Here is a 23,687-nt window from a genome sequence, read left to right as displayed (position 1 = left end):
CACGCTTTGACTGCTTCTTTGAAAGCCTCATGCACACCTTCCTCCGCACAGGCTTCTTGCATGTCTTCTGGTACATCAATCACCAACTGGAAGGTTGTGGTCTTGCTCTCTTCCTGGACCGAAGGCTCTAGCTTTACCACGGACACTTCCCTCACTGCCATTGACCCGACCGGGTGACTGTCTTCTTCCGCTCTTAACTCCTCAACTTCACACGATTTGATCACTTCATGACCCTTTGCCATGCGGGCTACTGGCCGTTCTGTCCTGTTATCACTTACGCTCACCCGCGGTAAGTCTTCGTCCAATTTCTCCTGCAGAAGACTTTTAACTACTCCTCTGAGTTCTTATATTTCTTCCCTAAGGGTCTTGTTCACATTTTGCCACATTGACAGGTGACCACTGAGCTCCAAGACTTTTTTCTCAAGCCCTACCACATCCTCTCTTAAGGTGTTGTTTACGCTGTGCCACGTTGACAGGTGACCTCTGAGCTTAACGACTTCTTTCTCAAGCTCCTCCACTCTGTGCTCGGCCGTTTGTCTCATCACACTTTCTCGTTCGAGCTGTTCCTTCACGGTCTCTTTTATTAACTGTATCTCCTGCTCTAGTTCTCTTTTGGCCAGTATGTGTTGCACCATTACTTCTTTAATCATATCGTCTAAGGGTACCCCTGGGTTAGTCCCGTCAGCCGAGTGAACCCCCCAGTTACCCTCTGACTGTGTCTCTACTCCCGTTATCTTCTCGACCAGGTTACCATCAGTCCTGTCATGAGTTTCAGTCAGCACAGCACTAGACTCTGTCCTCGTGGAGGCTACTGGCAACACGTCACAGTCACACCACACCGTATGGTGAACCCCAGGACACTCTCTGTCCGTGTGTCAGCTCCACTCTTTTTGTTTCTCACACCCTTCTCACTCACACCGTTGTACCCTTCAGGTGACGTCCGGTCTGTAAGTTCGTCCGACATCATTCTTTCTCCAGTCGCCCCTACGTCTGGCCTGTCCACGTTAGGAGGCGTCAGCATCTCAGTGTCTGCTAGCCCTACAGTAGACACGTCTCTATCTTCCTGGCATAGGTCATCAAACCTGACCAAATCCCGGCCCCACTCCAAGGCAAAAACTAAATCTGGTGGTATACTGCCACCTTGGTACTCATGGCCTCCATACTCCTCAAACATTACTCTGTCTACTGCATAGTTCACTGTGACCCCATGTGCACAGCGAACCTGGACCATTTTCTCAGTCAGACAGAGAGTGAGAGGAGTTCCTACCAGAGTCACCCGACTCTTTGAGTCCAACCGTCCCGATATCCTTTCCCGGTGTAGCATCACGGTACACACTTGCGGCCCATCATCATTCGGAAAGAATATCCCACATTCTGGAAATGACATACACATACACTGCGGTACTCCAGACATACCCACTGAGTCACCCAGTGCTGTCATTCCTTCAAACTTGGCCCCTTTCTGGACCACCACCCCACTTTGGGTTGCCGCCCCCTTCCGGGACTCCACCCCTTTTTGGGTTACCACCCCACTTTGGGTCACCGCCCCTTCTGGGACTCCACCCCCTTTCGGGATCTCCCCATGTCCGTTAAACCGGTCTTCTCAGACCACAGTTCACACAACACCGTTTGTCTTAACGATACCACACAAGTCCTTGTTGGCACCACCACAGCTCCTGCTGTCACCGATCACCAACACCACCGGCTGCTGTTCACACACACAGCAGCTGGAGTCACTGCAGCTCCTGCTGCGCCATCTTCGTGGACCCGCTGATCCACCGGAAGCCGCTTGTCACCTTCGTAACCCCGCCGAGTTACCGGAAGCCGCTTGTCACCTTCGTGACCCCACTGAGCCACATCAAGCCGCTTGTCACCTTCTTGACTCCCACTGAGCCACCGCCGGCTGAGTTGAGAATAGAAGAAAAGAAAAACACCACACAAAAAAACTAAAAAAACTCACGTGTCCTTTCTGTGTGCTATTCAGGACGTACCGTCTCCGCCTGAGACCGTCCAACACACAGGGCACACCGGGTGATATTCAGGGATCCAACCCTCTTTCCTGGATTTCCCAACACACCGGCCTCACCAGGTCCAGGGGCTTAGCGGGTGCTATTCAGGACATCCATCTCGGCCTGAGACTGCCTAACACTTACGCCTCACCAGGTCCAAGGTCATACCACGTGCTCCAGGGATCTTCCCAACACTGACCCACCAGGACCTTGCTCACTGAACCCTCCAGGAACACAGTCTTTCCCACTGACCCAGGTCAGTACCAGACGAACACCAGTCCGTTGCCTGTGTTGGCCACACAGGTTCTCGGGTACCTCTTATCCGCAGAGGCACCCTATAGCAATCACCAGTCTCTTGCTCACTGACCCCGGTCAGTACAACATGGTTTTCATGACCGTCACCTGCTGGCGGCGAAGGTTCTCGGACCCCTCTACAGCAGAGGTATCCTAGTAAACACCAGTCTCTTTCTCCTGAGGAAACGGCCGCCCTACGGTTCCAGAACCACAGCCGGGCAGTGGCTTCCTCGTCAGCCTTCCTGGCTCAGCGTTGCCAGCACTGCAACATACGCCTTTGGAAACCGTTGCCCTTAGCAACCAAAACTTTGCAGTCCTCTTCCGTTGCTCCCAGCAACAAGGCTACAACATTGCCCATAGCCCACCAAATGTGAGGTAGCGCTGTCATTTACTTAGGGGATTCTCGCTTGCAGTGAACAAAAAACCAGTTCCGTCACAGGATTTTCCAACAAATCATACAGTCCTTGTGATTTATTCACGCCTCATAAACCACAGCAGCAACAGAAAGTTCACTTAACAGCATTACCATCATAGCATCCATTATAATGCTTCACTCTGGTTACCAATATCCAGTACGCAGGCTCTCTTAGCCTCACAACGGTCTCACCCAAGTCAGGGTTCCTCATGCGGCTTCAGCATTCCGCACACGTTCATTCCCTCCAGGGAACTCTCAGGCACACATCGCCATTGCTCACAGCCACTTCACACGTGCTGTCAGGCAGGAAGTTCCATCTCTGCAGGACCTTCCACACTGGACCATCCAGGTCCCAGCATTCCTCCCATGTGACCTACCCTGGCCACATTATATGGTCTATAGCCACGCCCACCGGGTCACATGACAATGACCTCATACAGGCGTTTTCAGACACACCCCTGGGTGGGTTTGTAGTTAACTGGCCCGCCTAACTCCCAAGTTACCTAGAGACTTCTCCCTTATACCTTGAAATAACACCTCAGCAATACCATTGCTGATCAATACGCATAACTAAGTCTCCATCTCAAAGCCACCTCCTTTGAGATACACAACCGTCCTTCAGGATTCTGCCACTCATCCTCTCCCTTGGAACCTCCACACAGCGCCCCCTAGCGGACATAGTGGTTACTAAATCACAGGGCGCATAGCCTTACATGTACAGCCATAAACAGCTGCATATTGTATGTATTACATTACCCCATTACAATAGATAATAAATCACCATTTCAATCATTAACAGAACACATAACTTTAGCAAGCAGAATATAACTAATAAGTTAGGTGAAACATACTATGAAATTGGCATACCCTAAAACTTAAGGACTCCCATTTTTAATACCTGTTTATAGTTATGTGGACAAGGAGACTTTGGGTTCCCTCAAGCACCAGTAATGGGGTGTGATTGCTACCTTTTGTAGATTATATAGCTTGGCCATTGGATATTAACCAATAAACAAATATATTTTTTGCTATGACTCTTTATTATCAGATATGACTAAATAAAGCATAGACAGAATAGGAGCTAGCATTTTGTGAGCTTACCTGCCAAGACCTTTTATTCCAGATGCCCCTCTTGCCAGGCACTGCAGCCTCAGCCTCTCTACAGGGTCCTGACACTGGGGAATCTGACGCCGAGCTTTAGATATCATGTCTCGCTCTAATTGGGATACTGCAGCCATGATGTTCAGTTAGAATAGTTGAACCTTTAATATGAAAAAGACAATGTGTTTAATGGCATTCTGCCAGTGTGATGAATCCTAAAGCTATGTGCCCAAGATCAGAAAGTAGCAGCGTTCGCTGTGTCCAAAATGCTGCGTTCTGTTCACACAGGTAAATATGCATGTCTTCATTGAACAATGAACATCCAATACATTCATTTCTGATGAGGAGACTAGGGTCTCCGGGGTCTCCGCAAGAGAAATTGATGTGCTGTGGATGTGAAAGATGCGCCGCGCATGTCAGTCTCCGCCACTGAGCCGCAGGCAACTGTGGATGCACAGTGGACATGGGATTTCTACAAATCTCATCCACTATGCTGTAACATCTGGCCACTGCCGATTTGATGCTGTATAAATACGCAGCGTCAAACCCGCAGCACTTCCTGAACGTGGGAACATACCCTACCCTACCCTACCATCATCTACTCCAGCAGATAAGATTTCCCATGCTCCATCAGCCATCATTGCATTATACATCTAACAAGACAGGATGGTATGTAATAAAAAACAGGGCTCTATATAATCCAATATGGAAGTGAACGGTACTGTACATAACAAGAGAGGGCACTGTGTAATAGGAGACGGCAATATACATAATAAAGGAGACTATGTAATATATATACACATGTATGTGTGTGTGGCTATATATATATATATATATATATATATATATATATATATATATATATATATATATATATACACGGGCCGCCCTCACACCCAGGGCGGCGGGGTACTCGGAACCGGGTCCGCAGATCTCCACGAGCGGGGTTGTTGTCACGGCAGCTATGACCCGATCCGTGGCCCTGGGCGCCCATTGTAAATAGCAGAAATGTTCATTGAATGATTTGTGACGCCACCTGTGGTGTTTGGCAAGAAAGGTGTTAAGCCGACACTGCGAGCAGATCCTCTGGGACAGATGGTGTGGTGCAGCAATGATGTTGTGGCCATCCACAGGTAGGGCAGTAGTCCCAGGGCAGTGTAGGTGAAGAGATAGGGGAGAGACGTAGATGGTGCAGTGTCAGGCACAGAGATGTAGCAGTGCTGAGGGTGTTGGCGCAGGAATAAGCGGAGGACACCAGGGCATGTAGTTCCAAAGCTTTACTCACAGTCTGTTGCAGGTACAGGTGCCCACATCCGTGCCGTGTCCTCCGGGTCAGAAGCTCAGTCAACTTCCAGGCAAGATGAAGTACTCCTTTCCAACACTCCGCCAACATATGTGTCTTTTCTGAACGTCTCCCTTTTGCGCCTATAGTGAAGTTCTCTCAGTACTGAGTTACACTGGAGTTCCTCCTGTCAGATGTTCCTATGAACTCTACTTGTACGGCAGACAGCTGGAGCTTGCTTCGGGGACTCCTTGCTACTAAGTCCCGGCTCACTCAGGTTGCTGTTTTGCCCTCAAGTCTTGTGTGGGAATAAAGTGGAGACTACTTCTATTCCTCCGGTGTCTGCTGCAGGACCATTAGTATCCATACAACCTCAGGCTTTCCATCTATGTCTCATTCCTGTGCCAGCAGACCCAGGTCACTGAGGTCCGCTGCAGCACTTCCCTAGTCCATCCCTCTTGGGGATCTTCTCTCTCCTTCTGACCCCGTCAGACTGAGTCAGACTGACTGACTCAATCCTAAACTCTTCCCAATCTTGTGATGCAGACTAAGCTCCACCCACCTCCCAGCACTCTTCGTGTTCCAAGCAGGGAGCCACCAAAGATGCTTTGCTACACTACTATGTTGTGTGGGATGCAGGTGTTGGAGTGTGGTCAGGTGTCTCCACCTTACCTGAATGGTGGGGCACCACACCTCAGGAGGAGGTGCAGTACCTCTGTGGCGACTGAACCCTCAGGGGCGCCACATATATGTGTGTAACTTTGTCACCATAAACGGAGGGGGGCCCAGACACATTTCTTGCACAGGGGTCCCAAGCTGTCAGTGTCCACCCATGATTTAACTCCTTCATGACTGGAGGTATTTTCGTTTTTGCGTTTTCGTTTTTTCCTCCCCTTCTGCCCAGAGCCACAACTTTTTTATTTTTCTGTCAATATGGTCATCTGAGGGCTTGCTTTTTTCTTCGGGACAAGTTGTACATTTGAAAAACATCATTGGTTTTAACATATCGTGTACTGGAAAACAGGAAAAAAATTCCAAGTGCGGTGAAATTGCAAAAAATGTGCAATCCCACAGTTGTTTTTTGCTTTGCTTTTTTAATATGTTCACTAAATGTTAAATCTTACCTGCCAATATGATTCTCCAGGTCATTACGAGTTTATTGACACCAAACATGTCTAGGTTCTTTTTATCTAAGTGTGAAAAAAATTCCAAACATTTTCTGAGACCGTAGCGTCTCCATTTTTCGTGATCTTGGGTTGGATGAGGGCTTATTTTTTGTGCGCCAAACTGACATTTTTAAAGGAAATCTGTCACCTATTTTTCGCCTATCAGCTGCCGGCACAGACATCAGGGGCTTATCTACAGCATTCTTTAATGCTGTAGATAAGCCCCCGATGAAACCTGAAAGATGAGAAAAACACGTTAGATTATACTCACCGGAAAGTGGAGTCGAGTGCGGTGGGTATCGTGGTCTGGTCCGGCGCCTCCCATCTTCATACGATCATGTCCTCCTCCTTGCTTCTCCCTCAGCTCCTGCGCAGGCATACTTTATGTGCCCTGTTGAGGGCAGAGTAAAGCACTGCAGTGCGCAGGTGCGGGACCTCTCTGACCTTTCCCGGTGCCTGCGTACTACAGTACTTTACTCTGCCCTCAACAGGGCACATAAAGTAGGCCTGTACAGGAGCTGTGGGAGAAGCAAGGAGGAGGACATCATCGTATGAAGATGGGAGGCGCAGGACGGGACAGCGACACCCATCAGACCAGACCGAACGCCAGGGTGAGTATAATCTAACTCTTTTTTCTTATCTTTCAAGTTACATCGGGGACTTATCTACAGCAATACAGAATGCTGTAGATAAGCCCCTGATGGTGGTGCCAGCAGCTGATAGGTGAAAAATAAGGTACAGATTCTCTTTAATTATACTATTTTGATGCAGATACAACCTTTTGATCACCTGTTATTGAATTTTAATGCAATGTCTTGTCGACCAAAAAAACGTAATTCTGGCGTTTTGACTTTTTCTTCTCGCTACGCCGTTTACCAATCAGGTTAATCCTTTTTTTTATTGACAGATCGGGTGATTCTGAACGTGGCGATGCCAAATATATGTATGTTTGATTTTTTCAATTGTTTTATTTTGAATGGGGCAAAAGGGGGGTGATTTAAACTTTTATTATTTTTTATATTTTTAAAAACATTTTTTTTTTAACTTTTGGCATGCTTCAATAGTCTCCATGGGAGATTAGAAGCTGCCATAACCTGATCGGCTCTGCTACATACAGGCGATGATCAGATCGCCTGTATGTAGCAGAATTACTGACTTGCTATGAGCCCTGACCAATTAGAGCATGGAGGAATTCTTAATGTTCTAGTTTACTGCTCATTGCCTAGGTTATTGGTCGCCACTGTAAACATGGCTGATTTCTTAGGTACCGGCCACGCTGTTTGCTATACAGCTTGCTAGAGCAGCTCTGAAGCTGGCTGGATCGCTTTAGTGCTAACTTTGCTTATCCCATGCTATTAAAATAAAAATAACATTTTCGGATCACAGTGGCAATCTGTATCACAGACTGCTTGTGAGTGTGTCACGAGATAAAGTTTCATGTCTCCTACAATGCTGCGGAGACAAAGCGGCTTCTTATGGCAGCACCCTAGAGCACACAGTCCAGACCATATAAACCAAAAGAAAAAACAATGCCAAAAGTCCAAAGTGTATTGTGGTTAAAAAATCACAAATCTTTATTTGAAAAACCAGGTAGTAAACAAATGTGGCTTAAAAACAGTGACACATGAAAAGACAGCAGAGGAATGGTACACAGTATCCCCTGGTTTACATTTATAGTTTTGCAGTGCGTCCTGCATTGTCCCCATAATGAGTTGGAGCATTTATTTATGAGTATCTCAAATATCATGTTATTTCTATCCAGCTTTTTGTGCTGTCTTCTTTGCTTACAGTCCAGACCAGTGGTGTGACCAATCCAGTGGTCCAAAACTGTCATTCTCCAGGAGTGCACCACCCCCTGGAAGCAAGAAGTCTCGAAGCAGGGCAGCGATGTGATCCTGAAGAAAGAAGATTAGATAACTCCTTTAAAGGGAATCTGTCACCTATTTTTTGGCATATAAGATGCCACCGCCATCAGGGGCTTATCTAAAGCATTCTGTAATGCTGTAGATAAGCCCCCGATGTAACTTGAAAGGTAAGAAAAATGAGTTATATTATACTTACTGGGGGGCGGTCCAGTCCGGGTCCGATGGGTGTCGCGGTCCAGGTCCGGCGCCTCCCATCTTCTAGCAATGACGTCCTCTTCTTTGCTTCCCATAGCGGCTCCGGCGCTGGCGTACTGATTTGCCCTGTTGTGGGCAGAGCAGAGTACTGCAGTGCGCAGGCGCCGGAATTCTCTGACCTTTCCGGGCACCTGCGCACTGCAGTACTCTGCTCTGCCTTCAACAGGGCAGCGCAGTACGCCTGCGCCAGAGCCGCGACAGGAAGCAAAGAAGAGGATGGTATTGCTAGAAGATGGGTTGCGCCGGACCAAAAAATAGGTGACAGATTCCCTTTAAGCCTTTCCAGACTCCATCACAGCACAACAGTTCACCCTTGTTACATGATGGCAATAGCATGGAAAAGATTTGTACTTGCATTACATTATAAAAACCCAAATCAGGTACTTGAGCCATCAGCCTAGTTATCAATCAGTTTCTGTCTGGCTTTTAAATGTCACATAGTATATTACTCATTGAGAGCACGTTGATAATTCTGTAAAAACCTGAAAGTATAAATGTTTTTTTTTTTTTTGTATTAAAGGGGTATTCCCATCTACAAGATCCTATCCCAATATGTAGTACATGTAATAATAGCAAATATCTCCAATGAGAAATGTAGTATAGGTTCTTCTTATTTGCTATTGCGCTTACCCTGTGCATAGGGCATTGGTTACAACCATTCATATAATGACAGCTAGTTATTAGTGGTCATAACCAATGATATCTAAGCTACTACAATACCCTGAACATGGGGTAAGCGACATAGCGAATCAGAAGAACTAAATGACATTTCTAGTACAAAAACTTGGCACTCAAAAGAAAAATTGATTTGACAGTTCCTTCATTGTAAAAGGCATCCAGTTAAATATACTTCTTTTACTTCTTTAAACGTTTTCGGTCATACAATTGGCCTTCATCAGAAACAGAATTTTTTCACAGTTGGTTTTAACTGAGAGGAACTGTAATGGAAAATTCCATATATTATTATTAAAAAAACGCTGTCATAAGTAGGCACTATTCAGTACTGGGTATATTTATTAATAATGTGGAGAAACAGATGTCTAGGAAGCAGCAGCTACTGAGGATGAAAGGACACCATTCATGTAGGAAATCACCAGACCCACGGGTTTGACACCTTGGGTTATACAGGGACCGGTAGATCCAATGATTGGTGTGGGTGTCCAGAAATTTGTACTGTAATATATTCAGGAAACTATCCTGTATTGTTTGTGACAGGCATGAATGTCCACAACTGGGTGCTGTGATTCTCCAAATGGTCTGTCCTGTCCAGGGAGGCAAGTGTGTCACAGGGAGAGTGAACGCGCTGTTCAGCAGAAGCACTGAGGGTGCAGAGGAATAGCGCTTGGTCTGTGGCTGGACGCATGTGCTGCTGGTATGAGAGACTCTGTCTCCCTGGGCAGGACAGACCATTTGGAGAAAAAATTCTGTTTCTGATGAAGGCCAATTGTATGACCGAAAACGTTTAAAGAAGTAAAAGAAGTATATTTAACTGGATGCCTTTTACATTAAAGGAACTGTCAAATCAATTTTTCTTTTGAGTGCCAAGTTTTTGTACTACTTTGTTAGTTGGCTGGATACGCGACTTGTGCACCTCCTTCCATCCACACTGAGTGCAGTGTTTTTTATAAATGACATTTCTAATTGAAGGTGTATATTTTTTTGTATTACACCCACTACATATTGTGATAGGATCTTGGAGATGGATGTGAATACCCCTTTAAATTTTATTTTGGGCAAGAAGAATTCACTTTCTGTCCAGGTAGTAGTATTCATGTTACATCTTTCCCACCTGCTCCATGAAACACTTGTCTCTTATCTCTTTGCATGCATGCACCACTAGAACTAATCAGTGGTAGTACCAGTTGTCGGACCCCCACTGAACTGATATTGAGGACCTATCCTTAGAATAGGTCATCAAGTAATCTATAATATAACCGGGAGAGCTTCACTCTGTCTGAAGCCTTTATAGATTGCACAAGCGCGATGCGCCTGCGCTGTCTGGATCCAGCGTGACACATCCCCCAGGAGATCGCGGAATTGCATAAGCACTGAACGCATACCGCGATCTGAGCAACACCTTAAGAACCCGGTGTTGCTGTTGTCGGTGGGGTCTTGCGTCTTCAGGTGATGTCTGGAGTGGGCGTGTTGTAGCGCCGGAATCAGCGCCTGCGCAGTCCGTGCTTACCGCCGTCATTTTCTTGAAGACACACTGCAGTGTGTCTTCAAGAACATGGCGGCGGAATGTGAGGACTGCGCAGGCACCGAGTCTGGCACCACAACACGCCCAGAACAGGACAGTGCTGGACACAGGGAAGAAAGGTGAGTATAAATGTTTATTTTTTTAATGTGTGCAGTTTAATAGGGGTGAGGGGGACCATTCATATCAGGATTTGGGGTTGAGGGGACCATGCATACCACAAAAGGGGGGTGAGGGGACCATGCATACCACGAAAGAGGGGTGAGGGGACCATGCATACCAGTATTGGGGTGAGGGGACCCTGCATACCAGGAAAGGGGGGTGAGGGGACCATGCATATTAGGATAGGGGGGTGAGAGGGCCATGCATACCAGGATAGGAGGGTGAGAGGACCATGCATACCAGGATAGGGGGGTGAGGGGACCATGCATATCAGGATTGGGGGGTGAGAAGACCATGCATACCAGGATAGGGGGGGTGAGGGGACCATGCATACCAGGATAGGGGGGTGAGAGGGCAGTGCATACCAGGATTGGGGGGGTGAGAGGACCGTGCATACCAGGATTGGGGGATGATAGGACCATGCATACCAGGATAGGAGGGTGAGAGGACCATGCATACCAGGAAAGGGGGTGAGAGGACCATGCATTCCAGGATTGGGGGGTGAGAGGACCATGCATACCAGGATTGGGGGGTGAGGGCACCATGTATACCATGATAGGGATGAGGGAGTGCCATGCATACCATGATAGGGATGAGGGGGTGCCATGCATACCAGGATTGGGGGGTGATAGGACCATGCATACCAGGATAGGGGGTGAGGGGACCATGCATTCCAGGATTGGGGGGTGAGAGGACCATGCATACCAGGATAGGTGGGTGAGGGGACCATGCATACCAGGATTGGGGGGTGAGGGCACCATGCATACCAGGATTGGGGGGTGATGGCACCATGCATACAAGGATTGGGGGGTGAGGGTACCATGCATACCAGGATTGGGGGTTGAGAGGACCATGCATACCAGGATTGGGGGGTGAGGGTACCATACATTCCAGGATAGGAGGGGGGAGGGCATACCATGATGGGAGACCATATACCAATAAAAATGCCCGCCACCCTGGCGTAGAATGGGTTCATAGCTAGTATCATATATCTGGAAAACCCCTAAGAGTGAAAAACATCAACTACATTTTGCAGCAATCTTGATTATATTCTTCTTTTCCTCTGGAGGGTGTATATATTAGTTCAGTGACTCAGCTTTTCATGGTTTCTTAGCTTCTGTTGCTATTGTAATGATCCCTCAGGATTTTTTCCTCTCCTGTGAGTTCCCTTGCTGATATTTGTTTACATCTAGGAATGTAGGGATCAGACACCAGAAATAAAATACACAATTTACAATGCAGTGTAATTACTGCTGCTCAATTAACGCCAACATTCTCCATCCTTTATAAATAGATACCATAGTATAATATACAGTGAAAAAGGGAAAATGCACCAGAAAGGGAAATATTGACCATACAGCAAAACACACTTAACCCCTTCATGGCATATGATGTATATTTACGTTGTATGTCGTGTCCCTGACTTTGAAGCTGGCTCATACACCAAGCCCACATTTTTCATCACACATGATGGCTGATTTAACCGGTCATCATGTGCCTATCACGGGGGCTTAGTTCAACTAAGGCTGTAATTCCCGGGGCCCCTGTGATGTCCCTATAACTAGGGAAAACCCTGTCTGACCCTCAACCCAGGGTTTTTGCTGAAGGTGCAAATGCCTGAGCCTCCGACCTTTCCTTATCTCCTGCTCAGCCCTGCACTTAACCCTCCACCCTCCACCCAGTGAGGAGACACACCACCAAAGCTCCCACACAAATAAAGACAGACAGGGAGAACTTAAACTGCACTGCGCCGCACACACACAGGAACATACAGTAATGTGAACAGGGCACAACTAAACACAAATATGGGAAGGAGAAAGGATAACGACGGATCATACGACACCAGATACGAATCTCTCTCTCTGCAACACCTCCACTCCAGACCGGAACCACTTGGTATGAAAACACAAGCTATAATCGGCGACGCCCATATGCCAGTATGACTATTTAAAGACCGTGGGCGTGACTAACCTTCCAACCTGGTCTCCAGCAGGATTAACCCCCGAGAGCCTGAAGATCAAGCCGGCGCCACTGAGGCTATAGTGGCTGGAGGTGGAACTACCTCTGCCTGCCGGACGCTGTGGTGTGAACAGCGTCCGACATGACAGTACCCCGTCTTCTACGAGGGACCCCAGGGCCCTCAAGACTCATAGGACCCGGCTTGTCCGGATGACGACGGTGAAAAGAACTGACCAGCCGATCCGCATGTATGTCTGAGGCTGGAACCCAAGACCTCTCCTCCGGACCATACCCCCGCCAGTGCACCAAATACTGAAGAGTACGGCGTACTACTCGAGAGTCCACTACCTTGGCGACCTCGAACTCTAAATCGCCGTCCACCATGACTGGAGGTCGCATCGGCGTCGTGTCCACCAAGCCTATCATCTTTTTCAATAAAGCCCTGTGAAAAACGTTATGTATTTTGTACACCGCAGGAAGTTCCAACCGATAAGCCACTGGGTTAATGATGGCAGAAATCCTAAAAGGCCCAATAAACCTTGGACCCAGTTTTAAAGATGGAATTTTGAGTTTTATGTTCTTCGTAGCTAACCACACCCATTCACCCACACACAGGTCCGGACCTGGCACGCGTCTACTGTCAGCCACCCGTTTGTACCTGGCACTCATGCTCAACAAACGCTATTTCACCCGCCTCCAGACTGATGACAATTGGGCTCCTAGCCGATCCTCCTCCGGGACACCCCCGGAGTCACCCTGACGTAAGGTACAAAACTGAGGATGTTGACCGTACACACAAAAGAATGGAGACTCTCCTGATGACTCTTGGCGGTGATTATTTAACGCAAATTCGGCCAGAGGAAGGAAAGTAGACCACTCCTCCTGGTTGTCGGACACAAAGCATCGTAAATACTGTTCTAGATTTTGGTTCATGCGCTCAGTTTGTCCATTAGACTGTGGATGAAACGCCGATGAATGTGACAACTTGATCCCCAACCTTGAGCAAAAAGCTTTCCAAAACCTCGCCACAAATTGCGTACCCCTATCAGATACTATGTCAGACGGAACTCCGTGGAGTCTGACCACCTCCTTCACAAATACCTGAGCCAACGTCTTAGCATTGGGCAAAGAAGACAACGCCACAAAATGCGCCATCTTTGAAAAACGGTCAACCACCACCAGGATGACCGTGTTCCCTGCCGAGGCTGGCAAGTCAGTGATAAAATCCATGGAGATTTCTGTCCATGGCCTATTGGGTACCCCCAGAGGCTGTAGCGTGCCAGCAGGACGGGTTCGGGGTGACAGCCCTAGCGCACGTGATGCAAGCTGCCACGTACGAGACCACGTCCTGCCGGATTTTGGGCCACCAGAAACGACGCGATACCAGCTCTAAGGTGCCCTTCACCCCTGGATGACCAGCCAGTACCGAATCGTGGTGTTCCTTCAACACCTTAAGCCGAAGATGCAGGGGTACAAATGATTTGTTGGCGGGAAGACCTGGTGGTACCTCCTCTTGGGCCTCGGCGATCTCCGCCTCTACCTCCGTCGTGAGAGCCGAGACCACTACCCCTTTCTGGAGGATGGGTACCGGCTCTTCCCGAGGTTCTCCCCCCGGAAAACACCTAGACAAGGCATCTGCCTTGGTGTTTTTAGCCCCGGGACGGTACGTCACAAGAAAATTGAAACGAGTAAAAAACAATGCCAGGCGAGCCTGCCTAGGAGACAGACGCTAGGCCGACTCCAGATAGAGCAGATTCTTATGGTCAGTGATGACTGTGACCTGGTGAGCCGCCCCCTCCAAGAAGTGTCGCCATTCCTCAAAAGCCAGTTTGATGGCCAACAACTCCCTGTTGCCGATATCATAATTCCGTTCGGCCGGCGACAGCTTCTTGGAGAAGTAGGCGCATGGATGCATCTCGCTCAAGGACGAGCCTTGAGACAGTACTGCCCCCACTCCCACTTCCGACGCATCAACCTCTACCACAAAAGGTTTAGACACGTCTGGTTGCACCAGAATGGGGGCTGAAGCAAAACTATTCTTCAGACGCTCAAATGCACGTATAGCCACCTCAGGCCAGTTCGCCAGATCGGCACCCTTTTTTGTCATGTCCGTGAGCGGTTTGGAGACAGTTGAAAAATGTTTTATAAATTTCCTATAATAATTAGCAAACCCAAGGAACCGCTGGAGTGCTTTCAGACTCTCCGGCCTCTCCCACTGCAGCACCGCTTGCACCTTAGCGGTGTCCATTTTAAAACCGGCTGCGGACACAATATATCCCAAAAAGGGCAATTCCTGGACAAAAAATAAACATTTTTCCAGCTTAGCATAGAGCTGGTTCTCCCGGAGCAACTGTAACACCTGCCTAACATGCTCCAAATGAGTGTCCCGATCGCTAGAATAAATGAGGATATCATCCAGGTATACAATCACAAATCTCCCCAGGACATGAGCAAATACATCATTAATAAAATGTTGGAAAATGGCAGGCGCGGTGGTCAACCCAAACGGCATAACCAGACTCTCAAAATGACCCTCAGGAGTGTTAAACGCCGTCTTCCACTCATCCCCCTGATGGACCCTTATGAGGTTATACGCCCCCCTGAGGTCCAGCTTGGAAAACCATTTCGCCCCCGCTACCTGGTTGAACAAATCCGGGATCAACGGCATTGGGTAGGGATCACGGATAGTAATCTGGTTTAGCTCTCGGAAATCCAGACACGGGCGTAACCCCCCATCTTTCTTCTTAATGAAGAAAAACCCCGCGGCTACAGGCGAGGACGAAGGCCGGATGTGTCCTTTGCTCAGACTCTCCGCGATGTAGTCTTTCAGAGCTTGTCTCTCTGGACCAGAAATATTAAACATCCTGGCCTTAGGTAATTTGGCCCCGGGTTTTAACCTAATCGCACAGTCATAGGCTCTATGTGGAGGCAGTTCTGAGCAACCCTTCTCAGAGAAAACATCCGCGAAATCCTGCAAAGCCTCCGGCAGGCTGGGCGTCACGGCGGACACACATGTGGCCAAGCAATTGTCTTGGCAGAAACCACTCCATTGTACTATGTCCTGAGTTTTCCAATCAATTACCGGGTTGTGCCTGGACAGCCATGGAAAACCCAGGACCATTTGAGCTGGGAGATTATGGAGGACCCTACATGTAACCGACTCAGAATGTAGGACCCCAATGTGGAGCTTCACCTCTGCCACAAACTCAGTAATCTCCCCTTGAGGGAGGGGAACAGCATTAATGGTCACCACCTGTATGGGGTGAGGAAGTTTTTCGATCTTAAACCCGGCGGTGTGTGCAAACTCCTCATCTATGAGATTGGTGGCGGAACCGCTATCCACAAACACTGATATAGGTAGCTCTCTGCCCGCGATAATAACCTTGGCAGGGAGCATACATTGAGATACCATCATGGAGGATATGCATACGCTCAGTTGGGTCTCCTCCATACCCTCTGAGCTTAACAGTTTTCCGCCGGTGTGACCCTCTTAGGTAGTACCGGGCAAACGTTAACATAATGACCTCTTTTACCACAGTAGAAACATGCTCCGGGCTTCCGGAATCCCGGAGCGCAAGGCTGAACCTGTGCCACGCCAGCAATCTGCATAGGTTCAGGGGACTCATCTACTTCAACCACACCTGCACCTCTGCTTTCCCCCAGAGGTAGCGTCTCCTGTGCCCCCTGACGAAAACGGCGATCAATACGTATCACCAAACTCATGGCAGACTCCAATGATGCCGGAGTCTCATACATCAGGAGGGCTTGTTTCACCCTCCCTGATACCCCATGAATAAACTGGCTCCGCAGTGCTGGGTCATTCCACTGTGTGTCTACAGCCCAGCGGCGAAATTCCGAACAATAGTCCTCTGCCAAGCGCTCCCCCTGGCGGAGGGCGCGGATTTTAGATTCCGCTAGAGCCAGTCGGTCAGGGTCATCGTAAATGAGCCCGAGGGCAGAAAAAACATTATCGACCGAATGAAATGTAGCAGAGTCAGCTGGTAAGGAAAATGCCCATGCTTGGGGGTCACCACTCAGTAATGACAACACCAGCCCTACTCGCTGGGCCTCATTACCTGAGGATATTGGCCGCATGCGGAAGTATAATTTGCAGGCCTCCCGAAATATGACAAATTTGCTGCGATCGCCTGAAAATCGTTCTGGCAGCGGAAACTTCGGCTCTGCACCGATACCTGCAGATGCCGTTTGCACCTTTGCTACTACCAGGCCCTGCTGCTGAACTGCCCCTTTCAACTCGGAGACCTGTAAGGACAGCGCCGCCAACTGGCGGGTTAAGGAATCTAATGGATCCATGGACTCCTGAAAAAATGTGGGCCGATTATAATGTCACGGGGGCTTAGTTCAACTAAGGCTGTAATTCCCGGGGCCCTGTGATGTCCCTATAACTAGGGAAAACCCTGTCTGACCCTCAACCCAGGGTTTTTGCTGAAGGTGCAAATGCCTGAGCCTCCGACCTTTCCTTATCTCCTGCTCAGCCCTGCACTTAACCCTCCACCCTCCACCCAGTGAGGAGACACACCACCAAAGCTCCCACACAAATAAAGACAGACAGGGAGAACTTAAACTGCACTGCGCCGCACACACACAGGAACATACAGTAATGTGAACAGGGCACAACTAAACACAAATATGGGAAGGAGAAAGGATAACGACGGATCATACGACACCAGATACGAATCTCTCTCTCTGCAACACCTCCACTCCAGACCGGAACCACTTGGTATGAAAACACAAGCTATAATCGGCGACGCCCATATGCCAGTATGACTATTTAAAGACCGTGGGCGTGACTAACCTTCCAACCTGGTCTCCAGCAGGATTAACCCCCGAGAGCCTGAAGATCAAGCCGGCGCCACTGAGGCTATAGTGGCTGGAGGTGGAACTACCTCTGCCTGCCGGACGCTGTGGTGTGAACAGCGTCCGACATGACAGTGCCTTTAACAGCCACGGTTGAAGCGACGCTCCACTCACGGCTGTTACCCAGTTAAGTCCCGCTGCCAATCAATGACAGTGCTAAAGCCCTGCTATGTAGAGCACAAGCAATTGGACGATCACAGCTTTAAGTCCCCTAAGGGGCCTATTAAGTAAAGTAAATACTTAAAAAAGTTTTTAAAAATCTGAAAAAAATAGAAAAAACAAACAGTTCAAATCACCCTCCTTTTGCCTCATTGAAACTAAAACAAACAAACAAACAAAAAAATTCATATATTTGGTATCACTGCATTCAAAAATGTCAGATCTATTAAAATATAAATAAATTAGTCGGATCGGTAAACAGCGTAACAAGAAAGAAAATCAATGTGCTCGAATTACGCAATTACGCTTTTTTAGCCTCTGTAAAATTTAAATAAAATGCAATAGGAGGAGATCAAATGGTATCAGTAAAAAGGTCAGCTCAGTGCGCAAAAAATAAGCCCTCACCCTGCCCCAGATCCCCCAAAATTTAAACTTTACAGGTTTCGGAAAAAGGTAAGGCAAAAAAAAAATTTCATGTAAATGTCTGACTTTTTCACCACTTAAATACAAAAAACTATACCTTTTGGTATCTGCGTACTCATACTGACCTGGAGAATCATATTGCCAGATCAGTTTTACCATATAGTGAACAATGTAAATAAAACAAAAAACAGTTGTGGAATTGCACTTTTTTTGCCATTTCACCGCACTTGGAAATTTTTTCCCCATTTTCCAGTACTCGATAGGGTAAAATAAATGGTCTCATTCAAAAGTACAACTCATCCCACAAAAAATAAGCCTTCATATGGATGGAGAATGGGAGGAAAAAACAAAAATGAAAAAGCAAACAAATGGGAAATGGCCCTGTCATGAAGGGGTTAATTAGAACAAAGCTTGACATACTGGGGAAAAGATAATGGGGGAAAGGAATTTATCATGACTTTTGCGCCAGTTTTATTGTGTCTAAAATTAATGACTTGTTTTGCACCTTTCTGTAAAGAAATTTGCCATTTTTGCTATGTTGTGCCACTCTTGCCACTTATGAAAACTAGGTGGAAAATGGATAAGGTGAACTATGCAAATAATCTGCAGGCCAGATTTATGATTTGCAACTTCTTAAAGAAAATCTCATATCAATGCCACCTAATCGAAATGCAGCATAATGTAGAGACCCTGATTCCGTTGTTGTGTCACTTACTGGTCTGATTTTGATAAAATCACTGTTTATTAGCAGGAGAGTATCACTAGAGCAGGGTTCCCCAACTCCAGTCCTCAAGGCCCACCAACAGATCGTGTTTTCAGGATTTCCTTAGTATTGCTCAGGTGATAATTGCTTCACCTGTGCAATACAAAGGAAATCCTGAAAACATGATCTGTTGGTGGGCCTTGAGGACTGGAGTTGGGGAACCCTGCACTAGAGGACTAGTAAATCTGCTGAGATGCAGTCTTCCATATTCATGAGCTCTGTATAACCCCATCCACACCACTGATTGGTAGCTTTCTGCCTATACACAGTGTACATAGAAAGCTGTGAAATCAATGGTGTGGGCTCAGCATTCAGAGAACTGGTAGCTCTACAGCAGATAAAACAGTGATTTTATCAAAACTGTGGCAAGCAGCCAAGCAAGTGATACATAATTGGAATCAGAGTCTCTGCCCTTACATCATGATGCTCACAGATTGGCTAGCCAAAACCTGGTGATAGATTCCCTTTAAAAGTTGCAATTTTCCCTCCAGTAAGGGGGTTAGTATAAAAAGTGGAAAATAGCTCTAGATAGAAGGGCTAAATCTAAAAATGGGCCAGATTTATCAAACACCATGTAACATAGCCAGCAGCTAAACTGATTTAAAAAATTCTCGTCATGTAGAATTCCACCCATTGTGTATTTTCCACTATTTTATTGGTAGTTGAATAAAAACATTTTTGGGTTGAAAGTTTGATTTAAAACCTATAATTGACAAGTGCCTGAAAATGTGATCAACCAAACATTTGGTGGCCAATTACTATTAATCTTTTTTTGCTTTTAAGATTTAATTTATGAGGCTTTGCTGAGTGCCAACATTTATTAATATATATATCGTATTTGTTTTCCTATAAGACACACTTTTTAGCAAGGAAAAATCTTGCTAAAAAGTGTGGGTATCTTGAAGTTCTCTGTGATTGAGAGGAGCATACTTCTTGATCACTGAGGGAACTATTAAGTGACTCTCTCTTTCTGCCTAATACTGATCTATCTGAGCAGGGCAGTAGATGAAGCTGAAATTGTACATCACTAATGCTGAAAGGGACCTGCAGAATCATCATGCTGCAAGTCCTGATACAGCAGATCACTGAACACTAGAGCAGAAGGACCATCTAAGATATCACATTCATGTGATTGTAAGGAGATAGACCGAACCGAGGGTACCTGCATACCGGGACCAGAACTATGAAGGATGCGTCCTCTGTTCCCGGGGGAAGCCTGAGTGAGGAGAACCTTCCCCTGCTGCAGGAGGGGAGGGGGAGAGAGACGGAGCTTCCTCCTGATAGGAGGGGGCGGGGAGAACCTAGAAAGAGCGCACACCCCCAGGAGTATAAGAAGGAAAAGTGCGCAAAAGAGAGTTTGGCGCCAGGTCAGAGCAGCACGCAGTGGGGTGAGCAGTGCGCTCCGCTCCTCATCCTGACATGGAGTACCGGTGCTGCGACAGGCTGTGCTGCAGTTGAGCAGAAGTACAGGGACTGCTGCGGTGAGGGAAGCAGTGTACCCAGCAGCAATTCAGAGCAGAGCCGTACAGAGCCGTACACACAGAGCAGAGCTGAGCTGGAGCAGCCACAGAGAGGAGTGCTGGGAGCACCAGCAGCGTGCAAGCCAGTGCCTGTCGTCGCCCGCCACCAACAGCGGAGACCAGAGAGAAAGAGACGTACAGTGTGAGTCCCGTGAGTGCCAGAGAGCAAGGCACAGAACGCTCCGTGACCATGAGTACTACACATGTGCCACATAAGAGTGACCGGTGACAGGACAGACACTTGCACCCTGACTGGGCCAGTAAACACCTGCCGAGCCACGTTGGGCTCGTACAAGACTGTGACCTGTGTTACCGTTAGCCACTGTGGGCTCGCTTGACCGATATATGCATCTGTATGGGCTTATGACATGTCACTGATCCCTCACTGACCTGCACTCTAAGGGTAAGTGCACACATAGTTTTTCAGGTTGTGCGGATTTTGATGAAAAATAAACAGGTTTACCTGCAGATTAGCCTGCAGTTTTGCCCTGCGGTTTCACACCTCATAATTGATAGGTGTGAAACCTCAGCGAAATCCGCACAAAGAATTGACATGTTGTGGATTGTAACCCGCAGCAAAACCAATGTGCGCTGCGTTTTTTCTTTTCCATAGGAAATAAAGGTACTGTACAATGCAGAAGAATCTGCTGCGGACCCGCAGGGCCAAATCTGCTGCGGATCCGCAGCAGAATCTGCAGCGTGTGCACACCCTAATCAGAGCACCACATAAAGACCCCTCCCCACAGGCCGCCCCAGAGTATGAGAATCTCATTAATCAAACACTACAAATAAAGATTAAACAGCAGCCACAAAACGGATTTCATCAACGCAGGTATCATTTTAATCAGTATAAGGCCGGGGTCACACTAGTTTATGGCATCCGATGCTAATGACCCTTAGCTCCTGCTCTGCTGCGAGCGGGAGCCGAGGGTAATGCGCCTGTGCTCCAAGCCTCTCACACAGAGAGGATCGGAGCACCGCTGCGGAGGAGATGGAGAAATGAATTTCTCCATCTCCTCCATTGCCGGAGTCAGCGTATTTCGCACAGCACTCGGATAATATCCGAGTGATGTGCGCTGTGTCACTCGCACCCATAGACTTATATGGGTGCAAGTGAGATGAGACTCGGCCGAGTCTCGGTGCCAATCGCAGCATGCTGCAATTTCACTGGCATGCTGAATACGCCCGAGAAAAAAAAACGGTGATGGGAGCTGCCCCATAGATTAACAGTGGTCCGAGTGCTATGCAAAGTTTTATCGCATAGCACTCGTCCGTATTCAACACTAGTGTGACACCAGCCTAACAGGGCCGACCTGACACTGTCTGTAGGTTACTGATCACAATCCTGCTGACAGTTTCCCTTTAATTTTTGTACTAAAAATAGGCGCCTGTGTTTGATCTATTAAGCTCCACTTGTGGGCCAAAATCTGTAACGTTTTTATGCTGTAAGAGTTATTTATTATGCTTTGCTTATATACAGTAGCGCTATCATATTCCATGGCACTTTACAGATATCATCACCACTGTCCCTGATGGGGCTCACAATCTAAATTCCCTATCAGTATCTTTAGAGTGTGGGAGGAAACCGGAGAACCCGGAGGAAACCCACGCAAACACGGGGAGAGCATACAAACTTCTTGTAGATGTTGTCTTTTGATGGATCATTTTCCTCACTATGTGTTTATTTCTTAATTTAATAGTCAGGAATACATGTTCGGGATCCTAAATTATTAATCCTACATCTAATTATCACATGATGCAGAAAGTGGCCCCCATTATACAAGATAGAAACTGCATATTTATATACATAGCTACTGTATGTAAGATGAAATATAAGAAAACTTACATTATCACTAAACTATCCACAGCATAATAATTGTAATAATAATAGTAATAATAATGTGTTTAACTAAGTTGTGCACAGGCATGAAATGTGAATGGCACCCTTTGTTTTCTTTGCCAATTTTTTAATAAGCAAAACATTTTTCCACAAATGAAAAAAGTACCAATTAACAGGACGGCTAGCCATATAGCAATCTTACCTGTAATTGCTTGTTGCCTCTGCTGACACTGCCTGTATGAGAGCTGGGGTACTTGTCGGATACAGATCGGGCCAAAGTCAGTAGTTACAGCTCATTAATTCTGTAGCTGTAGAGAAGTATATACCCTGTTTCCGTAGTAACATCAGCATACTCCTGCGTCATTATGCTTCAGCAAACAACCCAAAGGACAACCCAGGCCTCCTACTGAAGAATATTCTTCTTCGTTGTGTGATAGGTACCTAATGTGTATAACCCCCTCTATTTATAAGATAACACAAGGGGTGTGAAATTCATTATCCCAAGATGCCACATGAGAGACTGCAAGTTTTGTGGGGGGCCACAAGCCTTTCCACACTGTATGATGGACTCCACACAGCATGATGTACCCCACAACCCCTCACATATACATTTTGCCTGCGACCATAATTTTGAAGTACTGTGGTTTTACCAGTAGTTAAAATCTGCATGCCACAACTGTACTATATGACGGCTATGACTATGATGGCTCCCACATTTCTTCACACAGCATGAGGTGCCATATAATATGATATGGAATAAATAAGAGAATTTGTCGCGCTTCTTACTAGGCAAGAAGTAAGTACAGAAGTAGAGCCAACATTTTATAAAATATTAACCAAGAGACTTACCATAAGTATACATACAAGAGAAGACCTATTAAGACAAAGTACAATTCATGATTTTCAGTTGAATAATTATCCGAGAAACAGTGATAATAAAAAGTGTTAGTGCTGAAAATGTCATTCAATCTGCATGCACCCGCAGTGAACACAAACACTGTGCTCCACGTAAAGAAAGCTCAGAGACAATAATGGTAGCTTTCCAAATGTAATGCTAATTCCTCAATGGACCTTCTGTCTGAAGCTGTCGACAGGTAACACATGGAGGCTGGCTGCGGGAAGGAAAAGCTGTGTCTGAAGAGTCAGAAAGACATGCAGGAGCAAGATGGAGGAAGAGTAGCTAGTCGAGGAAGAAGCCACATCTGTAAAGCCAGGGACTCTCCGGCCGGTAGCGCCTCTGGATGCCAAACCAAAGACGGACGGTGGCACTGCAAAGGGCGTGTGACGCCACAGGGTACGAAGTCCGGCGTGAGCCAAAAAGGAGACCAAAATATTGATAAGAAGTTCATTTTGTAAGATATATACTGTATATAATAAATATCTAATATACGTATCTGTC

The 23,687-nt window shown here is 47.0% G+C and overlaps 1 protein-coding gene across 1 annotated transcript in view; it reads right to left on the bottom strand.

Moving 5' to 3' along the window:
- LOC141048086 (calcyphosin-like protein) overlaps positions 1–22,620 on the bottom strand; it is a 43,967-nt gene extending 21,347 nt beyond the window's left edge. Inside the window, exons 1-2 of the mRNA XM_073543472.1 lie at positions 22,491–22,620; positions 3,820–3,980 (exon numbers count right to left, since the gene is read on the bottom strand). Of these exons, the coding sequence (XP_073399573.1) occupies positions 3,820–3,956 (137 nt within the window). The 5' untranslated portion in view covers positions 3,957–3,980; positions 22,491–22,620. The remainder of the gene's footprint in view (positions 1–3,819; positions 3,981–22,490) is intronic.
- Positions 22,621–23,687: the final 1,067 nt, after the last annotated feature.

Source organism: Dendrobates tinctorius, unplaced genomic scaffold (assembly GCF_039654945.1).
Source record: "Dendrobates tinctorius isolate UK_male_01 unplaced genomic scaffold, ASM3965494v1 ptg000011l, whole genome shotgun sequence".
NCBI lineage: Eukaryota > Metazoa > Chordata > Amphibia > Anura > Dendrobatidae > Dendrobates > Dendrobates tinctorius.
Note: the sequence above shows the minus strand (reverse complement) of the source record. Positions and strands in the feature narration are given on the sequence as shown.